We start from the raw sequence: 24,427 nt of genomic DNA on the forward strand, positions 1-24,427 counted from the left end.
TTCCTGAAATTGTTATAGTAAAGATTACCAGTGACCAGTATTTTGCCAAACCCAGTGGAAGTTATTTGTCTTTTCTGTACCTCTATAGAGAAGTGTGTTCCCTGTGGAATTTTATACAGTGACGGGAATGTTCTATCTCTGCACTGTCTGATATGGTAGCCACTAAGCCAATAAGCATGTGCTTATTGAGCACCTGAACTGTGGTGCGACTGAGGAATGAAATTTCTAATTTTTATTTTAATTCATTTAAATGTAAATTTCCACATGTGGCTAGTGGCAGCCTTTAATCTTCTCGGGGATCCTCTCCCTTCTGGTGACTATTGCTGTTTCCCAGGCTCTGTCCTTGGTCCTTCAATTTCATTCTGTGGACTCTTCCTCATTGATCTTATCCATACTCCAAGCTCTGTTTCCAGGCCACCTCCCTCTCCTGAGCACCAGACCTGGACATCCACAGCCTATTGGAGATGTCTGTTTGGATATCCTATTGGTATTCAGTGTCAGCATGCTCCAACTTGAACTCGTTTCTCTTCTCAATCAGCTCCTCTCAGTTACTGAATTCATAGGGAATCACCCTAGATGTCTCCTTAGTGTCAGACAAATTCCCAAGTCATCTGTATCTCTGCAGCAGAATCTGAACTGGCCTTCAATCTTGTCCCCCTCCAGTCCATCATCCACACCGTTGTCACAGCAGTCTAGCTGACTGAAACATAAATTGACCTTGTACTCCCACTTAAAACCTCTCAATGGCTTCTCATTGTGTATAGGATAAAGGCCAATTTTCCCGGCGTGGTGAACAAGGCTCTTTATGACCTGAATCCACTCGTCTGTCTCTCTAGCTTCATCTCCTGACACATGTCCCCTCCCACTTTATGCTCCAGCAACACAGACCTGCTTGTGATTACATGCAAACAGAATGCTGTTTCATGCCTCCACACCTTTTCTACCCGCTACTCAGAGTGTCCTTTCCTTCCTCCAAGCCTCTACCCCAAGTCCTTCTTGTTCTTCAAAACTCACCACAAGTGTTATCTTTTCCAGCTCCCCTTCCTTGATGTCCCCATTACTTACTGTGCTTACCTTATTGCACCTCATTGTTCACTTGTAAGCTGTAGGGTCACTCTCGAGGGAAGGGACTATGTTTGCTTCCTTATCCCCACTGCCTAGCATGGAATATGGTGCCCAGTATGCACTCATCAATGCTGAATGAATGGGTAACGTGTAGAAGTGAATGAGTTGAAGGTAGTAGGAAGGCGATTAGAAAAGGGGATGCCAATGTGTCCCATCTCATTTCCTTGGTGTAAATCCTTCCTGGATGGGATTATGAGAGAAAGGGCCCTTGGGAGACCTCTCTGGGGATAGGTCTTTGCTGCTGGTGGCGCAATTGACTTCTTTCCCAACACTCATAAAGCTTTTTTCTGGCAGAAATTGATTTCAGAAGAAAGCTGTTATCCAGGTTTTACCCTACCTTTAGAGCTGAAATACTTCTATCCTCCTGGGATAGAAGATGCTAGCAGAAAATGTCAAATTTTGTCCTAAAGTAGAAAAAAAATGTTTTATGTGTTTAATTTTTCTGGAAGTACTTAAATTTCCATTTTCCTTTAGAAGCAAACTGGTTTTTCACTGGGATTATCCCAAGGGCCACATCCAGGTATATAGAAAAAAGAATGATGTGTGTTTGTATACAATTTGTATATATCTATGTAGACTGGGTCATCTATTCCCAGGGTGCCTTTTCTTTTTTTCTTTTTTTTTCAAGGAAATTGAATATTTGATCATCTTTGCAATGAAAAGAACCAACAACAGTAAAAAGGCAGTGGAAACCATAAAGTCCCCCTTCCTAGAGATCACCTCTTACAAGATTCCCTGTCTTCTAATCTTTTATGAGATTTTGGATGCCTGTGGTTGGCGTGGTAAAAACAGCAGCTGCCACCTCTGTGCCAGGCCAGCTGCTTTGTTTACTTTTCCATATCTTATTCACTTAGCAGCCCCAAGAGATAGGTGTTACCTTCCGTCTACATATGGGAAAACTGGCTTAGATGGGCAGCACAATTTGCCCAAGGTCACCCCTTAGACAGTGGGAGAAGCAGGATTCAAACCCAAGGCTGTCTGACTCAAAGCCTTTGTTTTAAACACTAAGCTGTATTTTCCATCATCAACATACTGTTTGGTGTTCTTTTACTGTTGCCATTACTAGCCAGTGACTAAAGTTATGTGGTTGTTATTCGAATGGCAGTGGACTGTTGCACAACATTGAAGTACCAGAGTTTATTTAACTTATCTCCCCTTTTGGTTTGTTTCGTTTCTCAGTATTATAGGCAGTGCAGGTGTATATATCTTTTTGCAATTAAGGGCGGATTCTTGGTTTTTTAGGTATTCAATGGTAGCCCTCAAAGTAGGATTGTTGAGCCAAAGGGTTATAGTTTTATGATTCTCCAAAAACGCTGTGCCCTTCATTCGCCCATGCAGTGACAATTTTTTGAGTGCCTACTGTGTAACGGGTGCTGGAGGTGATGAGGTAATTCAGAAAGGGCCCTTCCCTCAGGGAACTAACAGTCTGGTGTGGGATGTTATGATGCAACACAGATGAAATGTGTGGGTTTGGGCAAGAGGCAGTGAGAGCTCTGAGAAACGTGACCCCACGCAATATCTGAGTGTTCCTTTTCCCCCATATCACAGCACAGAGCAGAGAGAAGCACGATGAGAGCAGGGCTGCCAAGCAGTTGAGGCCTTGCCCCAGCTTTCCCCAGGTCTGTGGCGAGCTGCACCCTGGCTGAAGACCCTTCTCCTTCTGTCCTTTTCCTGCACCCACGGAACCTGTCACTACTGCCCATCTGCCACTAGGGGGAGCCAAGCAGAGACTAAAGGGAAGGGCTATCTGGGGAAAATGGCTTGGGGCTTGAGGAGTGGTGTGAGCGGCAGCCTCAGCACCTGTAGGTCCTCCAGGTCCGCTCTTCTTCCCCTTAACGTCCCCAGCAGCCAGGGTGACAACACTGTGCTCAATTCTCACTCACTCAGCAGACAAGAAAGTGCACAATGTGTAAGTGCGTAGTTCAATGCCTTTTTACAACTCAAGTGCTGTGCTAGATGCTAGGAACACAGAAATGAGTCCCACATGGTCATCGACCCCAAGGCGTTCTGGGTAGACAGACAAGGAAAGAGACTGTACAACTTGGCATGATGGAGATCTGGATAAGTGGCAACAAGGGCATTGAGCAGTGAGTCCCCTGGCAATGTCTGAGAGCCCAGTGCTCTGCTGTTGTGACTTTGGCTGTGGCACAGCCTCAGTTTCTTCATCTATAAAATGGAGGGATGAGTTTGATAACCTCAGAGGGCCTTATGCTGTGAGCCAGCCTCTTGTTCAGAGAACAAGGCTGAGCTGCTTCCCCAGAAGACCCACTTGGCTTCAGTCACCCCATCTCACTCCTCTACTCCCCTTCACACTCCATCCCCCACCCAACCCCATGGTGTTCTGCCTCCAGCCTTCTTCCTCTTTTGGTCTACATATGCTCCCCTGACTTTGGTTACCATCATGTGCTGATGACACTTATATCTGATGTTCAGCTCCGTCCTCTTCACTGGGTTTGTGACTCATATACAGGCATACTGAGCTTTACGGAGCTTTACAGATACTGTGTTTTCATCAACATCGAGGCAAGACCTTCCACCAGCAAAAAGATTATGACTCACTAAAGGCTCAGATGATGGTTAGCATTTTTTTTAGCAATAAAATGTTTTTAAATTAAGGTATGTACACTTTTAGGTATAATACACACTTAATAGACTAGAGTATAGTGTAAACATAACTTATATGTACTGGGAAACCAAATATGTGTGTGACTCATTTTATTGTGGCAGTCTGGAACCAAACCTGTAATATCTCTGAGGTATGCATGTAATAATAAAAAAAATCAGCATTTGTGAAATCCCAGATAGAGCACTACAATCATTACTTAAATTATCTCATCTATCCAACATCCTTGTAAAGTAGGCCGTGGCACCCCATTTTATAGATGAGTGAAACTGAGTTCAAGAGCTACTGAGGCTTTCTCATATTAATAAATGACAAGAGCCAGGATTTGAAAATCTTCGTCTGCTGGACTCCAGTGTCTATACTCTTACCCATCACACCATATTTCCCAGAGTGCATCCAGCTACATAAGAGATATTTCCACTTGGATATTCCACTGATACTTCAGTGTCAACATGTCTAAAATTGGCCTTATCATTTCCCTACCTTCTCCCCAATCTGCCTTTTCCTCTCCTCTATTGTAATAATTGGTACCATCAACCCAATGATGTCCAAGCTAGAACCCTGGGAGTCTTCCTATCCTTCCTCCCAACATCCAGTCTTCTACCACATCCTGGTGATTTTTCCTCCACTTTTTTCCAGCCCCACTGCTGTTTTCTTCAAAGGCTATCCATCTTCCCTCTTCAGGTTCCTGCAGAAGTCTCCTTATCAGTCTCCCTACCTTGACTCCCTCTGCTCGAATCCACCCCCATACACTAGTAGGCCAATGTGATCTTTCTCAAGCACAGGTATGATCACATCACTTTTCTTCTTCAAATCTTCCACTGCTTTCTGTGGCTCTGCAGCAGAGCTCAAAGCTGGCCATCCATGGGCAGAACCATCCAAGAAGACATGTTTTGTTTGGTCTGTTGAGCATTCTTAAAACATTTCGAATTACTTGCCAACATTTAAAACTCAGGAAATTCCATTTGAAAGTTCATATTTCTGGCTTCTCTTGCAAAAGTGAAAAAAATGGCCACTCTGGGCCCATGTCCTTGCAGGACCGTGATTGGATGGAGTTGAGTGGTGGCTCCCCTCTTTAGAAAGGGCATGGGCTTCCCAGTTGGCCAGTCTCCAGCATCCCTAATGGCTCTTTCTTTGTCCCTGGTCACTCCCCTGCTCCCAATGACCTGCCTGAGCCTTGAAATATTTGGGCTCATGACCCAGCAGCACGGGACGAAGGCCAAAGCCCTCACTCAGCCTGGCTCATAAGGTCCTATGTGGCCCAGTTATGAGAGGACTAGCTCTGCCAACTTCTTGAGTCTTACTTCTGCTTACTATTCCATCACACTCTCCTCTGTGGCCCCAAATCTTACCCATCGTTCTCTGAATTGCCTCATTCCTGCTCATGTCTGCCTTAGTGCAGGTTCCTGCTCTGGCATGCCTAGGCCCTTCCTGAAGTCCCATTTGTCTGTTCCCCCTCCACCAAGAAGCAGCCCTCATTCCCACACCTTCTACCCACCCCCTCACCCTCAAGCTGAGTTCTGTCCTCCCATAATATGTGGCACAGACCTTGATCATCGTGTTCATCATACTGGTTTCTAATTATTGACTGGCTTGTCTTCCTCACCTGCCTGACTGTGAGTCTGAGACTGCAGGGAGCCTGTCTCCTTTTTCTTCCTATCCTCAAAGCTTGGCATGGGGCTTGGAATATAACAGGTACCTTATAGATGGTGAATGAATGGATGAATCAGTGAAAGACTGACTTGGGAAAATACTACTCCAGGATGTAATGTTGCCACGTATTTGCTTGGGGTGGAGGGATCCAGGTTCCTTTCATGCGGGCACACCCCCCTTCAAGTCTCCATTCAGAGTGACACCCATAACATCCTATAAGCCACATCCCTGTTCTGCAAGCTCTGGAATACATCCAAGCCTACTGGGATGGTGGTTCTTATTGACTATAGAGGGGAAATATATCATTCTTGCTGTCTCAAGGGGAAGGAGTTATCTAACAGTTGGGACATGGCACAGCCATTGGATGGTTCTTTAGTTATTTGAATGATAATGGTGTGGTAATGATAGCATCTAACACACGTTACGCACTTATGTTATACCAGATCCCGTTCTAAGAGCTCTCAGTATATTATGTCCTTTACTTCTCACAACAACTTTAAGAAATAGATAGGACTACTATTCCAATTATATAGACAAGTCAACTGAGACTCGGGGACTTTAAACAGCATTTCCAGGGTCACACAGCCAATAAGTGGTAGAATTCAGATTTGAAACCAAATCTGTCTGACATAAAAGTTAACATTCTCAACCACCATGCAATACTTCCTCTATGACATTTCTCTTCTGAAATATGAGGGAGTGATTAAAATAAATGTGGAAATGAAGGATATACAGTTATATATACAATAAAATTCCAATTAGTAATTTAAAAAGAAAGAAAAGGAACTCCTAAAGCATAGAGAAAAGAACCAAGGAGACACACCCATGGGTTAGCAGTGGTTGCATTTGAGTAAGAGAGTGCTGGGGATGATTTTTTTCTTTTCCTCCATTTTTTTCCTACTTTTTAACATTTTATAAACTTCCTTTAATGAGCATGTATTACTTTTTAAATTAAATTTTAATGATATATCATATTTAACTCAATATGTTCAAAATATCATTTCAACGTAATCATACACAAATTTAAGATATTTTACATTCTTTTCATATGTAAAATCAGTGTATATTTTGTACTTACAACATATTTCAATTCTAGTCACACTTTATTTTATTTCTTTTATAATACAGAAGACCCCATTCTTTGTAATGGTCCCAGCATTACATGGCAGAACAGAGGCTTATTGGAGTACCCAACTAATCAGTAGCACTGCCTCTTAGGTAGCTATTGCTGAGCAGTCAAAGGGGGTAATCAGCAGGCGGCAGCTGTGGCCCCAGCACCTGTACCCTCATGGGGCAAAGGAGCAGAAGTGGGTCAATAACTCTGCTGTCTCACTATCTCCCCTTTTCCTCCAGGTGCTTACACTCCAGAGCCCCTCAGCAGTTTCCGGTGGGCCCTTCTCTCAACTGGCCTCATGTTCTTTTATCACTTCAGCATCTTGCAGATCCTGGGCCTGGTAAGTTTGGTTCTATCCCCTTCTCTTCCCCTCTGTTTGGAGTTCTCCATAAATCTTGGTAATCCTGGTTGGCGCTGGTGTATCCTTTTGTTTTGAAAATACAAGATGCCAAGAGCTAGGACGTCAGATTGTTGTGTCTGGGTCGCTGATTTATGATCTACAGCCTTGGCCTCTTGAAAGAGTTTTCTGAATCCTCCAGTAATAACTGTTTCTTTCATCAATGAGGAGGCAAGGATGCCTTTCACTTATGGCCACTTGGGTCCGAAATAGTGAGCTGCAGTTGGAATGTGGTTTGCTATGGACCCCACGGGGAGGCAGGACCCTAACCCTCGCTCTGGGCCTGGGTAGGCTTCTGACCTTAGGTCCATTCTGGGCCTACTCCCAGGCCCTGAGCTGTGTGGCCAGTGGAAATGCAGTGTTGGGGGACCCCCGTGGCATTCTGGGGTGTTCAGACCTGGCTGGAGTGAGGATGATGGCTGGCCTTAGTAGTTGAGTTATCCAGAGCCCAAGATTGCTGAGTGCATGGGTGTCTAATGGTGGCAAAGTGAATAGGAAGAGCTCAGGGCTGGGACTGGAAGTCAGGAGACCCAAGTTCAAGTCCTGGCTCTTTCACTGTTCTGGGTGAGTCACCTTATCCTCGAGGGCAGAGAGCACTCCACCCATCTGCGACATGGTACAAAACTGCCAACCTCCCCGATAGGTGGTGACGACTTGTCTTTAATGTGAATGGGCTTGAAAGGCTTTGGAAGGCAAGTGGCATGGCCATCCTCAGGGCAGGAGTGGCATGTCTGGTTTTGTGTGCGAGCGGCATTGATGTAGCATCAGTTAGCCATGTGGAGCCTTGCGGGACCTTGCAGGCCTAGGGCATGTAAGTGATGTCACCAGTGCCTTTGCAGAAGCAGTCACCTTCTCTTCCCCACCCTGGCATATTGTTCTGCTCTGGTTTACCTTGAGGGGTGGTTTGAGGTCTTTGCCAAAGGCATGCCTGCTTTCTACACAATAGGGATGAAGCAGTATGACTTTCACACCTTTATTCTTATTGCGCTCTACTGGGTCTCCTTGATTCCAGAGGAGTCAGTGTCCTCATGTCACCATGCATACTATGCTCAGTCCTACCTCTGGGCCTGGCTCAGGTCCCACCTACAAGGAAGGCTCTGCTTGTTCCATTCCTCACTGTGTCTCCCCGTCCATCCTTCATGAGTCGTTTCAGGTGCTACTTCCCTCATGAAATCTTTCCTAAGGACTCAGCCCCCATTCTGCACACTCTTTATGTCTCCTGGTGGGGAAAACCCAGTGAGCACCATCTGGTCTGAGGTCAGATGTGGTAGATTGATCACCCCAACTTGATTGGTTGCCAGTTATGTGGAGGCAGGGACCATGCTGTTGACAGCTCTTTTCTCCCATAACACCTCTACGGTGACTAGGCACATAGTAGATGCTTAGAAATAGCAACGGGCTCTGGGCCCAACCCACAAAACCAGCTTTTCTACTAGACAGCCTCCCCGATTACCTGTAGCAGGCTCTAGCCTTGACTCATAAAACCTAGGGGAGAGAAATCCTGTTATGAACAGGTAGGGATTTGTCAATCCCTACTTGTCTAGTCCCCCATTAGGTAGAGATGGCTGAACTGGCAGAGCCAGAGAAAGCCTAAGGATGGTGAACGCTCACTCTACCTCCCTTGTCCCTGCAGGTCACCGAAGTGAATTTGAACAACATGCTGTGTCCGGCCATCTCAGACCCATTCTACGGCCCCTGGTATCGCATCTGGGCCTCGGGACACCAGACTCTCATGACCATGACCCACGGGAAGCTGGTCATCCTGTTCTCATACATGGTTGGGCCCTTGTGTAAATATCTGCTGGATTTGCTCCGGCTTCCAGCCAAGAAAATAGACTGAAGGTGCTTGGGTTTTTTTGGTGTTTTTTGTTTTGTTTGTTTTTTGTTTTGTTTTTTTGTTTTTTTGTCTCCCTGAGGAAGTAAGTCCTGACGTGACTTGGAGAATTCCCAGTTCTTAATGAAATCATGGGAGAGGGCAGTAGAGGGTATTTCTTTATTTCCTTTTCTCTGTCCCTTTCCACAACTCTTCCTTCCCCAGCTCTTCCTCCCAGGACATTTCCTGGAGCCTGGGGTGTAGTGCTGAGGGCTGAATTTTTCCTCTTCCACTTTGCTCTTTCTCCCTGCTCCCAGTGGCCTTACATGGGGAGACAGTAGTCGGTAGGTTTCACTCTGCTTGTTGGGGCTTTAACAAACAGCTAATTGAGGAGAAAGGGAACAACAAGCAGTAGTTCTTTTGGCATCAAAGTGATGAGACTGGTTGTATTTCATTCCTCCACTGCCAGGGACCTCCAGACTTATGCTGGGGTCCCCCTTTTGTCTCCAGCATAGCCCCACTTTAAGGGGCTGAGGCCTTGTTTCTATACCAGCGGCAAGTGAAGAGCCAAGGGATTTCCCAGTTCATAGCCAAAATAGAACTGGTTAGATTCTTCCCACTGGTGTCTCATGACTCAAAGCAAGCAGCCAACCAGCCACTCCTTCCCAGAGGCTGCCTGCGATGGGAGGTAGGGCACTACTCGGCCCAAGATTCCATTGAGGGGCACAGAGAGCTGCTGCAATGGCAAATTGAAAGTGAACAAGGTTAAAATGTCCACAACTAATACTAGGCTACATTCTGCCTGTGAGAGCTAAGAACGGACTCATATCCCAATCAGAAGTAAGCACAGAAATGAATGAACAGAAGTGGTAACTTGAGAAAACAGTGATTTGAATCATATGCTCCATTTTAGGTTAATGTTGCTACTAGATGCCATTTTAATCTTGAGTACTCCTTAAATGTTCTCTCTTTTTTAAAGGCAGCTTCAGAGAAGGATGAGCTAGAGGGTTTTTTTTTTTAATTTCTTTTGAGTTTTTCTTCATTTGTTTGCTCATTGATTTTTGGATGTTTGAGTTTGGAGAATCCTTACATCAGGGCCTGTCTCGGGAGGGGCTCTTGTTGATTTCATGGTTTTACAGGATATGTCAACATCTTGGGTTTGGGAAGATACAGGTCCTGCTGGCATTGTTTCCCTACGGCCAGATGTCACTGCTGCCAGACTCAGTGCTGAATTTAGTGTGGGGGGCACCACATGCTCCTTACCCCATCCACTCCCAAAGCCCATGTCCTGGGAGGAATCAGGTCCCCATGGGTGGAGATGCAAGTGTTCCCAAAGGAAAACCTTTTGTTGAAAGACTTGAGCTCAGTCATGCATGGATCTCAAGAAGGGAGGCAGTGGATGGGCTTTTTCTGACTTCTTGTTAGCTGGTACTAAGAACAGAGTTGCTTAAGAACAGAAAAGATGGTTGGTTCAATGACTTCCTCTGGTGGGCCTCCCCTCCCCTCTCCCACTCGAGGCAATCCAGTTGCCCTGGGCCAGTTCCAGTATTTCAGGTGGTACTGTGTGAGACGTAGATTGAGCTTTAGTGACTTTGTGATCATGCTTTTAGCAAACGGACCTGTAAGAAGCAGCACAATGTAGGAGTCTCTGAGCAAGGTGATGCCCAGGGAACCGACCATGGAACCGCCCTTTTGCAGAGGCCTGCTGCCATTGAGACTGTCAATCTCCGGGATATGGGGGAACAGGAGGGAGAACACCGACTGCTCTTATTCCCCATGAGCTTCTCGTGATGCTTCACCTTCATTTTCTGCTATTTTTGAGTAATTGGCCAAGTTTTTCTTAATGCCTCTTGCCCTAGGGTTGTCCCCCAGAAGGGGCACCCTCTGAGTGGCTGTATTTGCTCTGCCCACCGTCAAATTGCTGCATGTAGGACAGATTGACAAGAAAATTTGTAAGGCCTCAGTGCCCTGCCTCCTCTTCACAAAAGGAAAGGTTGGAAGGAGGTCATGGGTGGAGCCCCTGGGGGCCTGTCCTGTCCCTACCACAACATGGAGTCTCTGTAGGCAGATGCTCTGTGCCTCAGCTGGGGGCCAGCAGCCTGGGTGGGGCAGACGCTCAGCTTCGGAATGCCACAGTGGCATAGTGACTCTGCAGGCGCTCTCTTTCTCCCTGTCTGTGTGGCATGGCACAAGTTGCCGGTCAGCCGGAGCTTTCCCTGCATTGGCATGCCTCTAAAAGCTTGACTTTGCCCTGGCTACAGCTCAGTGTCCCATTCAAGCTGGCATTTTCTGCTGCTTGGAAGGAAAAAAGAAAGTGAAAGCCATGCGCCTTGCCTAGCCAGGCCAGAGACAGATACACCTGTCAGGGGAAGGGGGAAATGAAAGGAAGGGGAGATGCAGAGCTTCTGGGGTCTAGGTTGGCTCAGAACCATGTACATGGAAGAGACAGAGAGTGAGCCTATTCCAGAGGCTCCACAGGGGTCATGGCCTGTATTTGAGGTTTTAGGGAGCAGCGTGCATCTGAATTGGTCTGTACCTCTCTGTTACCTTGGGCCAAGCCTTGGGCCAGAACTGTGGTAGCTTGCCTTGGAGGGCTGTGCCTGTACCAGCAGGCCTGGGCTTTCCAAGTCCTCCCCAGGGCTTTCCTGTCAGTGCCAAGGAGGTTCCCCAACCGCCCTGGCCAAGTTTCCACGTGCCATTTGCCAGCGTGTGTGGGTGTTTAGTGTGTGTCCCAGAGAATGTTTGTAGAAGTGGACAGTTTCCTTGAAAACAGCCCCGGGAAGGGAAAGGAATGCTCCCTCAAGCCCCCACATAGTCTTGGCCAAGGATGTGGGCCAGTGAGAATGGTCTATTCAGCTGCCCAACTTATGCCAGCAGCTCAGAGTAGCAGAAAGATGGTCATGCCTGCTTGCAGTCTCAGTATTTGATTTTGTACGCCAAAGATGATCTGGCTCATCTTCTTCCTGGAGGCCCAGTGACATACACCTCTGAGGAAGGCATGGACGCTGTCTCCCCAAGGCACTATTTTCTCTCCTTGGACTTTTCAGCATTTGCAGAAGCTGCTTGCATGGTGGTTGGGATAAGTGGGGCTGTCGATGCACTTTACTGTCTAGTACCTCAAGTCTAGCCATCAGATCATCCCTTTTGCTGCAGCCTCGGCCAGGGCTTTGCTATTTGTGTTCATTGATAATCCAGTGTTTTGGGGGAATGCCCACAACTCCCCACAGAAAACAAGTTGTCAGCAGGTCTCCATGCACTGGTGTTGGGGCTGGGCAGCGCCCCAGGAGTGAGCCAGGTGGCTAGGGGTGGTAGAAGGCCCTTCCTCCTGTTCCCTCGGCCAAAATGACTGCCCTAGACCTGTAGATGTTGGTACAGAATCATCTGTCCTCTTTGGAAGAATGAAGGGGAGGTGTGCGAGGAGACAAGAAGGGGTGACCCCGCAGGATAAGACACAGGGGTGGTGTTGCTTTTGGTCAGCCCGGAGCAGGCATAAGGGAGGAGTTCCTGCAGGCCCTCAAGTACTCTTTGGCAAGGCTCCAGATTGGGAAGGGGCCTCCCTGCTGCATACCCAGCCCTGCCCTGCCCTCTGGGAGGTGGTAGAGTCCCTGACAAAGAGTGAGCAGTGAGTCTTCCTCTTTTGTATATAGACGGAGCCAATCTGTGCTCAGGAAAAGGTAGTCGCTTGTTGCTCTTGTCTGTGACAATTTTGTACAGTGGTTTGCTACTCGGTGGCATAAAACAAAAGTCATTTCAAGCAAAGCTGTTTTGGAAACTTGCTTTCTTTCAGTGTCAGTTTTGTATTATATTTTAAAGAATTCTTCATTTATATTGGTGTTATTGTGGTGGAGAGGATAATGTAGTCTGATCTGTAATTAGTTCTGCCAGGAAATTGGCAAATGCCTCTGTCCCTCTTACCCCTACTCCCATTCCCAAGGCAGGATGGCTATACACGGGGCAGAACCCCTCCCCATTAGTGGCTCCCTTTAAGACCAGTCTTTGTAATCCCCCTAAACAGCAGCAGGGTGAGTATTTTTTCCAAGCTGGATCTTGAGTGCTCTGTGCCTCCACCAGTTTGCTCACACTTGGGGCATTTTGTAATGTGTTTTCCCTGTTTTCTAAAACTTTTTGATTGTACCAAAATGGTTTCTGCAGTCACCTTTGGAAATAAGTGGTCATTAATTTGTGAACTTAGCATTCTGAATTTTAGTCTCAGATGTTTCTGTTGTTGAAGATTCCTGAATGAATAGGAACCTTCACCATGGGACTTACCTGTTACAATGTTTTCTTCATTTACTGTTATTAAAAAAAAAAGTTATGAGAACCCAGGAGTCTTGGCCTTGCTTCCCAGAACCCTCTCAGAAGGCCCTCTGCTTTAAAGAGTAGACAAAGGGGCCGTTGGCTCCCCCACGCCGTGGAGAGGACCACCAACAGTTGGCTGGTGCTCTCAGCACAGCTCTGCCCTGAGAGCTGTGTGGCTGGACGTGTGGCCTTGAATTCTCATGTGCTGCCTGCTTCTGCCAGGGCTGCCAGGGACCCAGTGGGCCTTTTTCTCTTGGCACGGATTGTCTGCTGGGGATATCTGCTGAGCTCGCTGGGCCCACAGTGCGTGGGGCTAGGCTGGATTGCCTGAGCTAGGGAAGGCAATTTTGAAACCAAACGTATTCAGGCCCACTTGTCTCAAGTTCCCGGAGGACCAGCTGTGTGCCAGCACTGTTGACTCAGGCCTATGCCCAGGACAGATCAGACCATGCTATGGGGAGGAATGAACAAGATAACCCTGCACTTTGGGGACAGTCAGACCTGCCTTTCCAAGGCTACCCACTGAGCAGGCCACCGTGACCGTAATTAGCCTGGCCTGCCTTTATACCAGACAGAGGCGCTACTTGGTGTTTTGTTGATGCTGCGGCTTCTAGAAGGGCTACAGCTAGCCAGAGTGGCCCCAGTGCTGGTAGATCTCCTCATTGGCCAGTAGTTGGGCACCCAGGCAATCAATGAGGCAGGGCGCTGAGATCCTGGGCCACAAATCCACCAGCTAGAGCAAGTCATTTGTTCTCCTGCCGCCACAGGTTTTCCATCTGCAAAGCGATAGCTACAGCCGTGTGCCAGGTACAATGCTAAATCTTTCCACACACAGTACCTCCTGCGATCCCCACAAAAGCACAGTGAGCTGACTGGTAATGCTGTCTCCACCTGACAGGCAGAAACTGAGAACATTGATGCTCAGAGCTAATAAGTGGAGGAGCTGGAATGTGAAGCCAGTTGTTAAACTCCAAAGCCTATGTGCTTTACACTCACCCCCAGACTCCATGGCCTATCTGGGCTGCTGAGGTTACTGGGCAGACCTTGCCCAGGGCCCCCAGCCCTGAGAGAAATGGGAGGAGAGCTGGGCAGTGAGGTGGAAGGCAAGAGAGGAAGGTGAGATCTATGGCTGATGACACAGAGGAGTCAAGTGCATGTTATTTTCTGCTGCCAGCACGCCCGACACTGGCAAGCTTCAGAGCAGAGCTGAAAGGTGTAGGAGTCAGGGGGTGGGGATGCAAGGGGCCAGGCTAGATCTGGTCCAGGGGGAAGGATGGCAAGCGGATGCTGGAGGAAGGCAAGGAAAGTTGGGCCCGTCTCCTTTTTCAAGAAGAGCTAAATACCAATGACAGGCTATGGCTTCTGCCTTTGCCTCTGCTACAGTCGGGTCTCCCTACTGCAGGCAACGATCTTTCAAATGCAAATCTTTTTTTTTTTTTAATTTTATTTTATTAAATTTATTGGGGTGACAATTGTTAGTAAAATTACATAGATTTCAGGTGTACAATTCTGTATTACATCATCTATAAATCCCATTGTGTGAACAGAAACTCATAGACACAGACAATAGTTTAGTGGTTGTCAAATGCAAATCTGACTGCATCATTTCCCTGGGCTCTATGAACATCTAGGCTTCATCTCCTCACCCCCAAACCCCCAAGAACCATACACGGGGAGAGACCCTTTGCTCCAGGTGTATCGGACTCCATTTTATCATGCCATAAACTTTCTCTCCATTTCCTGCTACTTTGCCTTTCTCTTTGTGCTGTTTTCTCAGCTCCCCACTCTCCCTTCCTGTCCAAAGGCCTCAGCTCAAGTATCAGCTCCTGTGCGCAGTCTTCCCTGAGCCCCAGTTGCCTTAGGTTCCTCTTCACTTGGCTCCCAGAGCACCCGGTGCTCATTCCTGGGCCACCATTTGCCCCCTATTGTGTAATCCCTTAAGGTGTTCCCTCTGTAGACACTGAGATCCTTGAGGGCAAGGTGGGGTCTGGTCCATCCTCCAGCCCCTGGCACAGAACCTGCTTCATAGAAGGTGCTCAGTGAACAATGATCTGATCTTGGAGTGCTGAGAAATGGCGGGAGGCACCACTGTTGCCTGAGGGAGAATCCTTGGCCACATAGGTAGCTATCATCCATGCCGTGAGTTCTGAGTGGGCAGTGTGCCTTTGTTTGTGTAGGTACCTCCAGCTCCAGCCTCTGGGTCTCTCTGCTGAGGGGCCCATCCTACTTCTTTGCAGGACTCTCTATAGTTGGGATCCTGGATGAGGAGGCGGTGATGGGAGGGAAGAGAAGTGAGACAATGTGTTTCCCCTGACTCTTCCCCAGACCTCTGGGCAGGGGGTGAGCAAGGCATCCATCTGCTTTTCGAAATCCTTGCCTCATCCCAACCAGGTTCATCCCCACCAGGGTCACCCCTCCATTCCTCAGGGCACACAGATTTAGTGTTGGCATGGTAAAAGCCCCACTAGCCCATGAATGAATCGCATACCCCTTGAAGCGATAGGAAGCAGTTTGGGATGGTATGACCTGATCCCCCAGTGAGTCTTTCCCTTGTCCTGGTTTGCCAAGTCCAGTGGAGGAACAGAGATACACAGGTGTCAGTCTGACAAATGCAATGGCTTTTTCAAAGGATATGTGGTTTGCTAACCTTGGCAACAGGTAAGGCTGTCCTAGTCCAAAGTCAAGGACTTTGTTACTGCCTGTACTTGCCCTTCTCCCAGTCAGCATTTGCCCAGCATCTAGAATGTACATCTGAAATGTCTGAGCTGCTTGGCAAAAGGTCTTAAGTATCTCCCAGGGAAGCAGTAGGGACGGCTGCTCCTGTTGTTCATGGATAGCCCAAAGGGCTTCATCCTCCACAGCTGACTTCCTAACTTCTGTGCAGCTCCTCCTGTATCTCAGCCAGCCAGTAGCCTCAGTGTCTCCTAACGAGGCAGGTCTTAGCAAGGAGGGTGGATCCTTCCTTGACATGTCTCTGATAGGTGACAGGGCCCATAGCATAGCCGCATACGGTATTCTCCTTTCCAACAAACCCCGGCCCAGCTGCACCTCTGTTCCAACCACCAGTTCATCCTGGTCTCTTCTGCCTCTCTCCTCCCCATCAAAGGGGCCTGCAGAGGTGCTGCCTGCTTTTTCTGTCCCTTCAGCTGCCCCTTCCCCTTCCCTAGTTGCCAGGGGCACCAATCTCTTTGCTATTACCTTTTGAGAAAGACCCTGGGTTTTCTGGAATGTTGGAGCTGACAAGATACTGCTAATACAGGGGCTCATAAATTTACCTGCATATTAGAATCACCTGGGGAGCTTTAAAAACAGTTTCAGTGTCTAGGCCTCACCCAAGCTCATAATGCAAAGAAAACCTTGTTTTTTGTTTTTACTTTAAGTTTCCAGGTTGTGAATCATCTCTTTGACCTGACCATCTACACCAGTGCCTTTTTTCAATGAACATTTTAAGACATAACAAAAGGTACAAAGAGTAATATCTAAATCCAGCTTAAGAAAAAGAATATTACCAATACAGTTGAAGCCCCCTTATTTCACAGGTTTGGAAATTGTTCCCGGGAGCTTCAGGGAGCCTGGGGAAGTGCCTTAGGCACCACTTGGGATGAGGGGTGGGTGGAGGCGGTGTGGCTGGGGTTCTGGCCTTTACCCTTGCTTCACCCAAAACAAAACCAATTTTATTCTGTTTTGTACATTGAAGGTGTGTTAAATAATTTCCTTGGGAAAAGGGTTTAAAAGCCACTTTTATACAACCTTACCAGTTCTGTCTCCACCTTCTCCTAGCTAGTAGTTGTGGTGTAGTAATTGGAAAAGCATGGCAGTAGGACTGCAGATGAGGCCTGCAGTCCCAGTTCTCTGTTCCTTGCTGAAGTCCTCGGTGCCCTTGGCCAAGTCATAGCCCTCTGAACGCCAGGGCAGCCGTGAGACATCCGGTCAGATAAATGGGTATGACAGGGCTTCGTGAGCCATAGAGTCCTAAGGGAATCCTATTTCTAGGCAGTGTGGTTACTGTGTTTGTTCTGAGAGCCCAGAGGTTAGTTGGAGTTTTAAACTACACTTACCCACTGTGCCTTAATGTGCCCTGTGTGGTTGGAATCTGTGGGGTGTGGAGGATAGGTCATACCTCACTTTTAAGGATTTTTTTCTGTATTTCATTGACTCTAACACTTTTTTTTAACATCTCTAAATTTGGGATGCATCATACAAGCAATGGTATGACATAGTTTAATCAGCAACTTATTTTTCTTTTTCCCAGGTACATAAAGTAGTGGACATTGTACAGTCTGAGGCATCTTAGAGTCACTGAAATGCTATAATTGTTAACTTTGTTTCCTCCTCCTTTTCCCTATGAGAGTCACCCACCTGGTACAGAAAACCCCTTTGGAAAAACTTATAAACAAACTTTTAGTATATAGCTTCATTTTAATACTCCATCCTCTTTCTTCCCTGCCAGCATCTACCCGGGCCAGGCAGACTTTCTGCTTCCTGATCAGAGGGGGGCCCACTTTGTTGAATTGTGTCTTGGGACAGATAGTTTGTGGAACATGGGAGGAAGGAGGCAGAGTGCACCTGCATATGGAAGCCCACCATGCCATCTACAATGGAGGGAGGCAAGGAAGGAGGAAACCAGAAAGAGGGTTGGGGAGGGAGCCAGACAAGCCAGGCCAGCCATCTCCAACAGCTCTGGTTTCTTTATTTCCAAGCCACAGCCTGGCCAGACATTTCAGCCTGCTTCCCCAGAGAACTCCCAGGGCTAGTCATTGCCAGAGGTGAGCTGGCAAGGGAGCAGGGGAAGGGAGCCCAGCCTGACCTGAACTCCTTGGGTTGACATGAGTGGCTGTCTGGCCCACACAGGAAGACAATGATTTCCTCGCCTCTTCCAACAAGGTGAAAGGGGGTTAGGTAGTGGGCCTTTTAAGGAAAAGCAGCACCTTGGCCTATGGTAGCCTAAGCCATGGACATTCACCGCAGCTGGAAATTACTACCGACCTTCCCTCAGTCCTGGCAGCCACTCTGATTAAGCTTGGCCCTTGTAGCCTTTAGGCCAAGTTCTTCCAGAAGGGGAAAGAGTATCTACAGAGAGATCCAGGAATACTTGGGCACAGGAAGCAGTTTTTGGACATTCTCCAACCCCCCACCCCAGATTTTAGCAAGCCATGATCAGGCTGGATTACAGCTGCCCTCATGTAACTGGATTAAAGTGTTGGTCTACTTAGGCCCCTCCTGCAGTGTCCTCCTTCAAAGCTGTTGAGGCCGATTAGGGGGTTATTTCTGAGCCCTAGTTGTGTACCCAGAAGCCTGGGGGCAGTCCTCCTGTGACGAGAAAGACAGTAACTCAGGCTGGACAGCCAAGGGCAAAGTCTGTTGCCCTGGGAGTGGTGCTGTCAGATCTAATGTGTCCTTAAGAAAGAAAGAGTCAAATACTGACATGTTTATGTCTCTGAATTTTGAACTTCAAAAAGCAAACCAACCAATCAGTTTTCAGGTAAAGACCTTGTCCTATGTCTTTGCCATCTCCAACCCTACAGAGATGGTGGATGCTCAAAATGAAGTCTTCAGTGACAGTCACTAGCCTCCACTGAGTAGATTCTGTGCATTTGAAGGTGATTGTTTATTAACCTCCCTGAGCCTCAGTTTGCTCATCTATAAAGTGACAATAATAATAGCACCTACTTCATAGAGCTAGTGTGAGGGTTGAGTACATAAGGCACTTGGTATAGTGCTTGGCACATTGTAAGCACTGTTGACATAAATGTTAGATGCCACCACTACTGCCATTACAACTGCCACTGCCACCATCATCCTCATCCTATCAAGACCGTAGAGTGAATGATAGAAAGCTCAGTCTCTGGAGCCTGACAAACTTGGTTTGAATCGTGGCTCTACCACTTTGTAGCTAGGTGGCCTTTGATAACTGACAACCTCTTTGAACTTGATTCTTATTATATAAAATAGGAAATTCATAATGCTGTTGAAAAGTGTATAACATGGTACTTAACTTACATATGCACTCAGTAAATGTTTCAATTATAATTATTAAAAAGGTGTGATCAAGATCAGTGGTTGCCAAGGCTGGGGGTAGGGAGGGGTGAATAGGTAGAGCACAGATCATTTTTAGGGCAGTGAAACTACTCTGTATGATACTATAACAATAAGTACATTTCATTATACATTTGTCAAAATCCTTAGAATGTACAATATCAAGAATGGGCTCTAATATAAGCCATGGATGTTGGGTGACAATGATGTATCAATGTAGGTCAATCAATTATAACAAATGTACCCCTGTGATGTGGGATGTTGATAGTAGTGGAGGCTGTTTGGGAGACACAGGGTGGGAAGACAGGGAATATACATAAACTGTACGTTCTGCTCAACTTTGCTGTGAATCTAAAACTGCTCTAAAATCAGTCTTTAAATTTAAAAGGAACAGAAAGAAGTAAAGCAAAAGGTGATTAAACTAGGCTGTTATAAATTTAGGAAGTTAATTACAATCCCCATGGTAACCACTAAGAAAATAAATAAAAGATACAGGAAAGGAAATAAAAAGAACTCAAAATGGTGCATTAGAAAAAAAAAATCCAGCAAACACAAAAGAAGGCAGTATTGGAGGAATTGAGGAACAAAACAGATGACATAGGAAACGAATATCACAATGGCAGAAAAACATCCTTCTTTATCAGTAACACTTTAAATGCAAATGGGTTAAACTCACGAATTAAACGACAGATACTCACAAAATGAGTTTTAAAAAGGCATGATTTAACTATATGCTGCTTACAAGAGACTCAATTTAGGCACAACACAACAAACAGGTTGAAAGTGAAAGGATGTGAGGAGATAGTCAATGCAAATAGTAACCAAAAGAGAGCTGAGGTGGCTAAAAAAAATACCAGGCAAAATGGATTTTAAGTGGAAAAATTATTATAGGAGACAAAGAAGGGCATATTTATTGATAAAATGATCAATTTATCCAGAAGATATAACAATTATAAACATACATATATAAACATACACAGCTCAAAAAAATAAGAAGGAAACACAGACAAATTGAAGGGAAATATAGACAGTTCTACCATAATAGGTGTGGAGACTTGTATATCCCACTTGAAATAATGGATAGAACATTTAGACAGTAGATCAACAAGGAATGGAAGACTTGAACAACACTATAAACTAATTAGACCTAAAAGACATAGACAGAATACTATATCCAACAAGAGCAGAGCACACATTCCTCTCAAGTGTGCATGGAACATTCTCCAGCATAGACCATATGTTAGACCATAAAACAATTCTCAGTAAGTTTTAAAAGATTCAGACCATATAAAAGTCTTCTCTGACCAAATGGAATGAAGGTAGAACTCAATAACAGAAGGAAAACTGAAAAAAAAAATAAAAGAAAAAAATTAAATATGTGAAAATTAAAGAACATGTTCTTAAACAACAAATGGGTTAAAGAAGAAAGCACTAGGGAAATTAGAAAATGCTTTGAGATGAATTAAAATGAAAATGTGATATACCAAAACGTCTGAGATACGTGAAAACAGTGTTCAAAGTTAAACTTATAGCTGTAAACACCTACATTAAAAAGGAAGCTCTGAATTCAACATCATAACTTTACACCTTGAGGAACTAGAAAAAGAAGAGCAAACTAAACCTCAAGCCAATAGAAGGAAGGAAACAATAAAGATTAGAGCAAAGAAAAATGAAAAGTTGGTTCTTTAAAAAGATCAACAAAATTGAAAGATCCTTAGACTCTTTAAGAAAAAAGAAGACACAAATAACTAAAATTGGAAATGAAAGCAGGGATGTTACCACCAACCTTAAAAATTAAAAGGATTACAAGAGAATAGTATAAGCAGTTGTATGCCAACAAATTAGATAGTCTTAATTAAATGGACAAGTTCCTAGAAACACACAAATTACCAAAACTGACTCTAGATAATAGAAAATCTGAACAGACTTATAACAAGTAAAGAGATTGAATCAGTAATCAAAAACCTCCCAACTAAGAAAAAACCAGGCTTCATTGGTGAATTCTACTAAATATGTAAAGATTTAACACTAGTCCTATTCAAACTCTTCTAAAAATTATAAGAGGCAGGAACACCTCCTAACACATTCTATAAAGCCGACAGTACCCTGATACCAAAGCCAGACTAAGGTGCCACAAGGTAAAAACACTGACCAGTATCCTTTATGAATACAGACACAAAAATCCTCAGTGAAATACCAGGATGCTGAATCAAACAGTACATTAAAAGGATTATATGACCAAGTGGGATTTATCTCAGAAATGTTAGGGTGATTCAACATAAGAAAATCACCAATGCAGTATATACACCACATTAATAGAAAAAAGGGGGAAATGAGCCTTTCAATAGACACCGAAAAAACATTTGACAAAAGTCAACACCCTTTTCATGAGGAAAACAGTAATAGAAGTCAAGTTCCTTAACATGGTAAAGACCACATATATATATAAAATGCACAGCTAACATCATACTCAATGGTGAAAGACTGTAAGTTTTCCCCCTGAGATCAGAAACAAGACAAGGATGTCTGCTGTCACGTCTGCTATTCAACATTGGAAGTCCTTGCCAGAGCAGTTAGGCAAGAGAAAGAAATAAAAGGCATCCAAATTGGGAATGAAGAAGTAAAACTGTATTTGCAGATGATATGATTTACACACACACACACACACACACACACACACACACACACACACACACATACACACACACACACACACACACACACGGTGCCCAAAAAATGTATGCACTTTTTAAGAAAGGAAAAAACTGAATTAAAATTGTAATAATATATACCGATAACTAAAGATGAATACAAGTCGTGTACACACACACACACACACACAAACTACTACAGCTAATAAAGTTGTAGGGTATGAGATCAACACATAAAAATAAGTTGTGTTTCTACATACCTGTAATGAGTACTCTGAAAAGGAAGTTAAGAAAACAATTCCATTTAGAATAGCATCCAAAAGAATAAAATACCTAGAAATAAATTTAGCCTGGGAGGTAAAAAGGCTTATACACTGAAAACTAAAAAATATTTCTGAAAGAAATTAAAATCTTAAATAAGTGTAAAGGCATTTCGTGCTCATTGTTAGGAAGACTTAATATTGTTACGATGGCAATACAGTCATGTGCTGCATAACGCCTTTTTGGTCAATGACGGACTGCATATATGATAGTGGTATACCATTTAGCCTCGGTGTGTAGTAGGTCATAGCACCTAGATTTGTGTAAGTGTACTCTGTGATGTTCAAATAATGATGAAATGGTCTAACGATGTGTTTCTCAGACTGTATCCCTCTTGTTAAGTGGCACATGACTGTATTCCCTAAAGCGATCTATGGATTCAATGCAATCTCTATTAAAATTCCAATGGTATTATTTCACAGAAGTGGGAAAGTCAGTCATCAAATTTGTAAGGAATCTCAAGTATCCTTGAATAGCCCAAACAATAGTGAAAAAGAAAAGCAAGGCAGGGGGACTCGCACTTCCCAATTTCAAAACTTAACTACAAAGCTAGAGTAATCAAAACAGTGTGGTACTGGCAAAGGAAGAGAAATATGGAGCGATGAAATAGAATTCAGAGTCCAGAAATAAACCTAAACCTCTATGGTCAATTGAATGTCAACAAGGGTACCAAGATCATTCAGTGGGGGAAAGGATAGTTTTTTCAATAAATGATATTGGGACAACTGAATAACCACATTCAAAAAAGTGAAGTTGGATTCCAACCTCACAGCGCATATAAAAATTAAAATAGATCAACAACCTAAATATAAGGTCTAAAACTATTAGAAGAAAACATAGGGGTAAATCTTCATGATCTAGGACTTGGCAATGGATTCTTAGATTTGACACCAAAAACATGAGCAACAAAAGAAAAATAGATAAATTGGACTTCATATAAATTAAATACTTTTGTCCATCAGAGAACATTATCCAGGATGTGAAAAAGACAAACTACAGAATGGGAGAAAATATTTTCAAGTCATTTACCTGATGAGGTTTTAATATCCTGAATATATAAAAACTCTTACAACTCAACAGCAAAAAGACAAACAACCCATTTAAAAACCAGGCAAAGGACTCGAATAGACATTTCTCTGAATAACCAATAAACACATAAGGTATTCAACATCACTGGTCATTAAGGAAATGCAATTCAAAGACCCAATGAGATTCTATTTCATACCCACTAAGATGACTATAATAAAAAAGACAGTTAAGAACAAGTATTGGTGAGGATGCGGAGAAATTGGAAACTTCATACATTACTGGTAAGAATGTAAAATGGTAGAGCCACTGTGGAAACAGGTTTATGGTTCATTAAAAAGTAAAACAATTAATATGAATTACCATATGACCCAGTAATTCCATGTGTACATATATACCTAAGAGAAATTAAAACATATATCCACACAGAAACTTAGACACATATGTTTATAGCAGCATTATTCATAAGAGCCAAATTGTTGAAACAGCCCAATCAATGTCCATCAATGGAGGAATGGATAAACAAATGGTGGTATACACATACAGTGAAATATTACTCAGCCATAAAAAGGAACGAAGTACTAAAACATGTTACAACTTGGATGAACGTTGAAAACACTGTGCTAAGTGAAAGAGGCCAGTGACAAAAGATCACATATCATAAGACTCCATTTGTATAATATATCCAGATTAAGCAAATTCGGAGAGACAGAAAGAGGTTACTTAAAGGATGGACGAGGGCAAAATGGGGAGTGACCTCTTCATGGGGATGGGGTGTTTTTATGGAGTGATGAAAAAGTTTTAAAACTAGAGAGAGCCAGTGGCTGCACAACATTGTGAATACATCAAACACCACTGAAATGTACACTTTAAAGTGGTTAATTGTATGTTATGTGAATTTCACCTCAATAAAAGAAGTTGGAGAAAAAAAGTAGGTGAAAAGAAAGGAGTTTCTTTTTAATTTTTAAGTGCCCTGTGCACCCTGCTTGCAGGATTCACATGTAAGTAACCCTTCCCTGGTACAAAGGGTGCCGCCTGCCCTGACTATTAACAAGTTCTATTTTGACCTTCTTTAAGGCCACAGATTCTTCTAGAGTGGCACAAACCCAAATGGGGGCTAGTTAGGCCCATCTACCCCACAGGAACAATCTCATCCTGATTGAATTACCAGAGTAACACCGTGTTCCCATTTTCAATTCTGTCATTCATGAGTACCATGGACCACATATACTAGGCAAGATAAACAAGAACCAAATCACCAAGGGGCAAGGCCTCATATACAGAGGTCACTATGGCTGCACACCACTGTCCTGGACCACAGTTCTGGGAAAGGGGCCATTACTGAGGCCTATTCCAGCATGGTGGCAAT

General features: G+C 44.6%; 1 protein-coding gene across 13 annotated transcripts in view; it reads left to right on the forward strand.

The window, feature by feature from the left end:
• The window catches only part of TMEM164 (transmembrane protein 164), a 216,939-nt gene that overhangs the window by 188,453 nt on the left and 4,059 nt on the right, over nucleotides 1-24,427 (forward strand). For 12 of the 13 annotated variants that reach the window (XM_074323806.1, XM_074323807.1, XM_074323800.1 and 9 more), the window contains 2 exons: nucleotides 6,755-6,855; nucleotides 8,546-22,929. In XM_074323806.1, coding sequence (XP_074179907.1) covers nucleotides 6,755-6,855; nucleotides 8,546-8,752 — 308 coding nt within the window. In that variant the 3' untranslated portion in view covers nucleotides 8,753-22,929. Of the gene's footprint in view, nucleotides 1-6,754; nucleotides 6,856-8,545; nucleotides 22,930-24,427 lie in introns of those variants that run through there. The other variant, XM_074323799.1, reaches the window with a different exon arrangement.

Source organism: Rhinolophus sinicus, chromosome X (genome assembly GCF_036562045.2).
Source record: "Rhinolophus sinicus isolate RSC01 chromosome X, ASM3656204v1, whole genome shotgun sequence".
Lineage (NCBI taxonomy): Eukaryota > Metazoa > Chordata > Mammalia > Chiroptera > Rhinolophidae > Rhinolophus > Rhinolophus sinicus.